At 41.2% G+C, this 7,396-nt stretch overlaps 1 protein-coding gene across 1 annotated transcript; it reads left to right on the top strand.

Moving 5' to 3' along the window:
* Positions 1-604: 604 nt before the first annotated feature.
* LOC127342764 (suppressor of mec-8 and unc-52 protein homolog 1) lies at positions 605-5,000 on the top strand. Its single transcript, XM_051368773.2, has 14 exons — positions 605-793; positions 883-931; positions 1,252-1,335; positions 1,439-1,542; positions 1,927-2,013; positions 2,090-2,143; positions 2,318-2,413; positions 2,799-2,926; positions 3,049-3,175; positions 3,278-3,337; positions 3,430-3,537; positions 4,377-4,471; positions 4,570-4,621; positions 4,722-5,000. Exons 1-14 carry the CDS (start codon positions 623-625, stop codon positions 4,818-4,820), a joined length of 1,314 nt encoding a protein of 437 aa, XP_051224733.2. The 5' UTR covers positions 605-622; the 3' UTR covers positions 4,821-5,000.
* The last annotated feature ends 2,396 nt before the right edge of the window (positions 5,001-7,396 follow it).

Here is a 7,396-nt window from a genome sequence, read left to right as displayed (position 1 = left end):
TGGGACGATGGAGAGCTTGACGGGGTTTGTCCTAGCCGGAATCCAGCACTCATCCGGAGGGACGATCGGCAGATTCCCGGCGTAAAGGACGCGCCCCACAGCGATGGTGTCGTCGTAGCTTCCCATGGCGGAACCCTCCCGGTTCCGGCCTCCAGACGCCACAGGCCCCACGGTGGGCGCCAACTGTCGTTGCCTAATCGACGGTACCTCGGAGGAGGGATCCTCACGAGGAGGAGAAGAAGTAGGGGCCATAGGGCGGAGTGCACACGGGACGGTGGTACGCGAGTTACCCAGCTTCGGAACACCTGCACGATGACAGGGCCTACTGCTGCTTGTCTGGAATTATCTGGGCGCTTTCGCGTTGTTACAATGAGTTGTCGTCGTGCCTCTAGGGCTCCCGGGATCCGGCTTATAAAGGCGCACGGATCTAGGGTTTACATGGAGAGTCCTAGCCGGATTACAGATAACCTAGCTACGGTACAATATCTTGCCGTGCACGTCACGGATCCGCCTTCCATACACGTCGTCCTGGATCCGGGTCCCTCATGGGCCTCCATGGATCCGGGTTACTCCTACGTCGGTACGGATCCGGCCATCGATCCTGGGCCGGACTTCTTCCTTCATGATCAACAGCAACTGGGCCGCCCGATGGGCCACATGCCTCATCACCGTCTGTGGGCCACCCGGGCTTGCCGGATCTAGGCACTGTCGATGGTACACCCATGAAGTATACCCACAACACTACCGCCGACTAGAGCACCTCCTTGTCTGCACATACTTTGATCCCAATAAGGTTAGTAGCTTTACCTTGCTATCTAGTATTTGTTAATTTGCTATGCTATTTTTCTTAACTGGCAATTGCTGCGATGTCTTCCTTAACAGGCTTACCAGCAGTCCACCAAGGAAAACCGTCGTGCGCAGATTGCCCAAGGTGAGGATGCTTATTGTGATCATTGGGAGGCATATTATATATAAATGACTCATATACTTATGCATAGTACACGTATGCTTCTTGATTCTGAGATATGCCACACTTTTAGAATGTGATATATTGCATTGAACAACATTTAAATCAACTTAAGTTCGTAGTTGAATACATTGATGAATAGGAGCTACTGGTCCTTATTCATGGATGATTTAAAGTTTTGCAATGCTCATAGACATGTACTACTTGTTGCAATAATAGCTTCCCTCCAAGTTCTGTCTTCCTGATCCTCGCTACTACCTTTTCATCACCCTTGACAATGTCAGCTATTGCTTCCGAAGTGTCAGTAGTCCCACCAGTTCGGCTAGTGACACTGATTACCCAGGCTTTGAAATGGCAACAGCACCAAGGTACTTTATTGGTCGCACACTATTAACCTGTGGTACTGCAATGTTCTCAGTATGTCAAGCGTGAACTCATCCTAGCTCCCTTTTTCTTGTTCCTGTTGCATAGGCTTGTTACCACCTGGCACCCAGTTCAATTCATTCAGAGGAACCGCTGCAATGAAGCAAGATGAAGAAGAGGCATATCCTACTACTTTGTCACATCAAATAAAGGTGATATTTTGGTTGTATCACTATTCTTACATTTGCTCTTTTATATTTACAGCCAGGAAGGAACTACAGAAGTTAGATTAAAACACACCATAACTCGTTAAGAGAAGACTTTGAGAAGCCTAAAAAGATGATTTCTCACTTAACTCGTTAAGAGAAGAACATTGACACAACTAATTAATGATATGATCCTTGAATTAGCTTAATTAAATGGGCACTCTGATTATGCTTGGGACATTATGGTGGTCCCAAAATCTTTAGAAAACATTTATACAAAAACGCTATAACATGTGCTCGTGCATTAAGATGTAGTTGAAAGTTCTACCATCTTCACTTGCATGAAAGGATGATATAGAAACACACTATGAAATTTTGTTTTTATTTCAGTTGGGGAAGAGAACCCATGCTGAGTGTGCTCGATTCTCACCCAATGGTCAGTTCCTTGTTTCATGCTCGACGGATGGAATCATCGAAGTAAGTTGGTTGTTACTTGTTTTTTTTAGGTTAGTTCTTTTTGTGTAGGTTGGCTAAATTTCATTAAAAATTTCAGGTACGGGATTATACTAGCTGCAAGCTAACAAAGGATCTTCTGTATCAAACCGATGTAAGGCCATGGAGCTTTCCATGTTTCACATGGAATTAAAACGATTTGTTATTATACATAGTTAAGCTATTCAAGATGTGTAGCTTTAGAGTGACAAATAAGCAATGTTCTCTTACTTTAGATACCACAGGATTGTTAATGTTCTGCAAAACATTTGTTTAAAACACTTTTTAGGAAAGCTTTATGATGCATGAGGTGGCTGTGCTCCGTGTTGATTTTAGTAGACTGTCTGATAGACTTTCATCTGGATCAGCGGATGGAGAAATTAAGGTACTGGCGCCCCCCCCCCCCCCCCCCCCAAAAAAAAAACACCTGCAGCAACCGATATTCATTCCCGGTTCCATGTTTAGAGTAGTTACGGCATTTATGTCATTCGCTGGCATATGTTAACTGTTACATATTTTTTCTTGCACCTACGAGTTCCAGTCATATTTAGTACATCTATCCATGGTTGACACCAGCCTTCTTGGATGAAAGTTTCCATTGGTCATCTGATGTTTGACGACACAATCATTTGGCGGAATTACATTATTAGTCAATACATGTGATTAACTAATTTCTTAAACCTTTGGGTCATTGTTTCACCTGTCATAACTGTCTGGTGAGAGAAGAATTGCAGTGCCATATTCAATTGTTTCTTTTCACCGATTTGCAGGTTTGGTGTATTCAAACTGGTGAGTGCTTGCAGCGGCTCGAGAATGCACATGAGAGAGGTGTTACAAGCGTAACATTTTCACGTGATGAATCTCAGATATTGAGTACCTCTTTTGACACTACTGCAAGGTTTCTTACAATCGTATACCATCAATTTGAATTTACAAAATTTACCTGTTTTGAGTGGGACAGTTTCATATATCACCAATTTGAATTTGCAATCATATGCAAGGTTTCTTGTCATTTTGCAGAATCCACTGCCTTCAGTCAGGGAAGATGCTAAAAGAATTCAGTGGTCACACCTCATTTGTGAACAATGGCATCTTTTCTACCGATGGTACTCGTGTTATCACATCTTCAAGTGATCGTACTGTTAAGGTGCAGACAATAACTAACATTCTTTAATCTTCAATTTCTCTTATTTGATGATCTGTATGGTATACAACTGTCTGCACATTCATTTATGATTTCTCGATGTAGGTATGGGATTTGAAAACAGCAGACCTTTTGCAATCATTCAAGCCTCCTCCTCCTTTGAGGGTATTTATTTATCACACTTTCTAAGCTCTTTTATAAATTTGTTTAGGTTTTCAGTCATGCTTTCTTATCCACATGTATATCTTAATTTCCAGGGAGGAGATGCAGTTGTTAACTCTGTCCACTTATTTCCAAAGAACAGTGATCACATTGTTGTCTGCAACAAGTCTTCGTCAATATTCATCATGACTTTACAAGGACAGGTACTTCAGATCCCTTTATGTTATTCAACTTCTGTTTCTTGTTCTTGAAAAAGTTATGTAGCACACAGAAACATTGCTTCACTTATGTACCGACTTACCTGAAAGTCTGTTTTCTCACAATGATAACACCCTAAATGTATCTCATGACCAGACTTTCCCTCTATCATTTACGAACTTAAAATACAGTTTTTTCCGTTTTATACCAACTGAGACACCTTTTAGGATGATATATGAAAAACTGCCACATAAACAAGAAATGCTGGTTTAGGAGGAAATCTACCAGGATAGTTAGGACATCGCAAATCCAACGAAAATATGAAAAATTACATATGCTTGGTTTGCAGCTGAAGGTTGGCCAGCCAATATTCGGCCATGTAAAATCTTGTCAACTTTTTAGCGTTTGGCAAGAAATTTGGTAGCCAACCAATTGATAGCCTGTCTTTTGAGCTTGTGCACACATCGGCAAGCCAAAATTTGGCATCAAACCAAGGATACCTATAATTTCAATGATCTTTTTCTAAAAGGACTAGGGTAGATCTTTGCCATCTCCAAGGCTCGAAGTTATCTTTGTTGAATCCTAAAACTTATCTTTCTTGGGCCTTAAAAGGATCTCCGTCATTCTGGAGTGGTGTCTAAGGAAGTGCATTGCAGTTTAATCGTGCTGTGTTGAATTCACTCTATAATCTGCGATGGAAAAATCGCAATTAAATGACGAATAGGCTAGTTTGCGAAATGGTAGAGAAGGAGAATGGACTTCTAGTACCAAATGTATCAATAGTACTGGGCATTTTCATGAATTTTACCTCATTGCTATTTCTTGCCTTGAAATATTGTTGCAGGTTGTAAAGAGTTTCTCGTCTGAACGGGAAGGAGATTTTGTTGCAGCTTCAGTTTCACCGAAAGGAGAATGGATATATTGTGTTGGTGAAGACATGTGAGGATATTGTGATAAAGTTGTTTATTACATTTTCCATTCATGCTGCTTTTCCGTGGCTTCATGCTCAGTGAGTGTTCTTTTTTTTTTGTGTGTAGGAAATTGTATTGCTTTAGCCAACAGTCCGGGAAGCTGGAGAATCTAATGAAGGTTTATAGGATACATCAGATCAAAATATTCACCTGGTTGTTTTGTACTGCTGTTATCGAAATACTCAGCAACGCCTTGCTCTTGACATGGATTTTTTCAGGTCCATGAAGAGGATGTGATTGGCATTGCGCACCACCCTCACAGGAACTTGGTTGCCACCTATGCCGTAGACTGTATGATGAAGATATGGAAGGATTAAGTATGTTCATTCATCTTTTCTGGTCATGTAGCTTTTTTTATTTGTCGAGATCTGATCATGTAGCTTTTAGGGACCATATTATCCAGCCATGTTCCAAGTGCTATTTAAGAGGATGTATTTGATTTGTGTAACGTACAGAACTTGGTGGCGACTGAAGTTCAGTATATTTTCATTGTATCATATTTGGTTTGTGTAACGTACAGAACTTGGTGGCGACTGAACTTTGGTATATTCTCATAGTATCATATACTAGTTCAATGCCCATGCGTTGCTACTGGCATGAATTAATTTTAAAAAGATAACCCTGAAATTTTCCAGTAAGATAAAACTATTTCTTAACAAAAATGTAATCCAGTTTAAATCTACAACTCTACATCACGTTTATAAAAATGAATAATCCTATATATTAACAAAGTTCAACTTTGCTCGTAACATCCAGTTGTTGTCTGATTATGGAGACCGACGTAACCTTAGGCCCCGCTTGGGATTTCAGTTTTTTTTTTACCCGTCCGGATTTCTCATGGGTTTTTTCCTCAGTGCACAGTTCTTAATCCACAGGTATTATACGCTGTTTGGATGTTCTGGTATTTCAGCCGGTAATCACATGAACACAAAGCTAGCCATCATACTCTATAAAATTAGCGTTTGAACATCCGCGAGTATAGCACACATGAACAATCTAGGTAGACTGATATTTTCATTGTATCATATTTGGTTTGTGTAACGTACAGAACTTGGTGGCTACTGAACTTTAGTATATTCTCATAGTATCATATACTAGTTCAATGCCCGTGCGTTGCTACTGGCATGAATTAATTTTAAAAAGATAACCCTGAAATTTTCCAGTAAAAAACTATTTCTTAACAAAAATGTAATCCAGTTTAATATGATTAATTGCACTTGTGGCAAACTGGACCTCGCCATTGACGTAGTATTGGGATTGTGCTGAGCACTGTTTCAGCTTCTCTTATGTACTATCCTGATGTACTATTTTGTTCATGGCCTGCCTGATTTCCTTATGGGATCATTGATGCATATCTGTTTTTGTTAGAGTAAGTTCATTTATTTCTTCTCCTTGTGTTTCAGGCTTCATTTCCCATCTATCCTGTACTGAAAGAGCTGGCTCTGTCCTGCATCTGTGCAAATGATTGCCAGAATGGTTGTATTCCTGCAGCTGAGTTCCTAGCTCTGAGAGAAGTTGGGGCTTTGGCTCCTTGTAACTCCATTGAGACTGGCAATATACCTCTTCCATGGGAAACAGATGGGTGTCAGATGACCACAGAGTCAGGAAAAGGGTTTTTGCGTTCTATCTTCAACGGAGTATGGCAGGTTGCTAAAACTGGCCGGTATTTTGTGAGTCTCTCAATGAAGAATGTATTTGTCAGCCAGTCTGGGAAAGTACGATCCACGGAGCCAAAATCAGTGATCAAGGAGATGCTAAGCACCGCGCCAATCATGTGAGTCAGAATTATGTGTGGGCTCTTCAGATTGCACGTGCCCTCTTCCGAGACAAGACTGGTAGGCATCAGCCCAATGATCCTCTTCCTGGTAGCCAATTGCGATTTCACCTATTGCCAGAAGACATACAAGAGCTTTTCACTTTGATTCAGCGTGATGCTCAGAGGTTGTATGTTGATCTTTATCACATACACACATCGTTTCTCCCCATTAGTGTAGGCATGCAGGCAACAGTTAAGATGGTTGATCATGTACTGCATGGAATGCCTAAGCTGCTCAGAGATAAGATTCTGTTGTACCTACACCAGCACATTGATCCCAACCGGAGAAATCTTTTGGCAAACCCTTTGTTGGCCGCTGCTTATAATCATAAACAAGGGGCTTACCGTGTAAATGACTATAAGGTTGCCATGAAGAATGGTTTCACCAGTGTCCATGCTATGAAACGAGGTGGCCTGTCTAATGACTTAACGAGGAGTACATTCAAGCTTGGCAACGCCTTGATTGTGAGTACTTTCTTCTTTACCTTCGGAACAAGACTTCACACAGGATGGATCCTTGGGGCAAGCAACTTTTGGCTCTAGACATGATTACTCCTGTAGGTTCGTTACAGTACACACCTGCAGGAGCTGATAATGTGGCTCTCATAAGGTTTCGAAGGGTCATTGCCATTCTGCAGAAGCTGCTGTTTGATGAAAATCAGTTGTCAGAATTATGCTTTGAATATCTAATGTGAGCGCTGGCAGGAATACACTGATGATATTAGATGTGTATTGTTTTTTTACTGAAGTTTCTGTTTGAAGAGGGTTAGATGTATATTGGTTTTGGTATCGGGAGAACTTTTGGCTGGCTCCGGTTGTAGATGTGTTACACTACACATCTGCAACAACTGATGATGTGGTTTTGACAAGGTGTCAAGGGTCATTACTATTCTGGAGAAGGTGGTTTTTAGTGAAGGCGAGTTGTCAGAATTAGGCTTTGAAGACCTACTTTGAGTGCTGGCGAAATACACTGATGATATTAGATGTGTATTGTTTTTTTACCGAAGTTTCTGTTTGAAGAGGGTTAGATGTATATTGGTTTTGGTATCGGGAGAACTTTTGGCTGGCTCCGGTTGT

Source organism: Lolium perenne, chromosome 3 (genome assembly GCF_019359855.2).
Source record: "Lolium perenne isolate Kyuss_39 chromosome 3, Kyuss_2.0, whole genome shotgun sequence".
In the NCBI taxonomy this organism is placed as follows: Eukaryota; Viridiplantae; Streptophyta; class Magnoliopsida; order Poales; family Poaceae; genus Lolium; species Lolium perenne.
The sequence above is the reverse complement of the archived record's forward strand: the minus strand, read 5'-3'. Positions and strand labels throughout refer to the sequence as shown.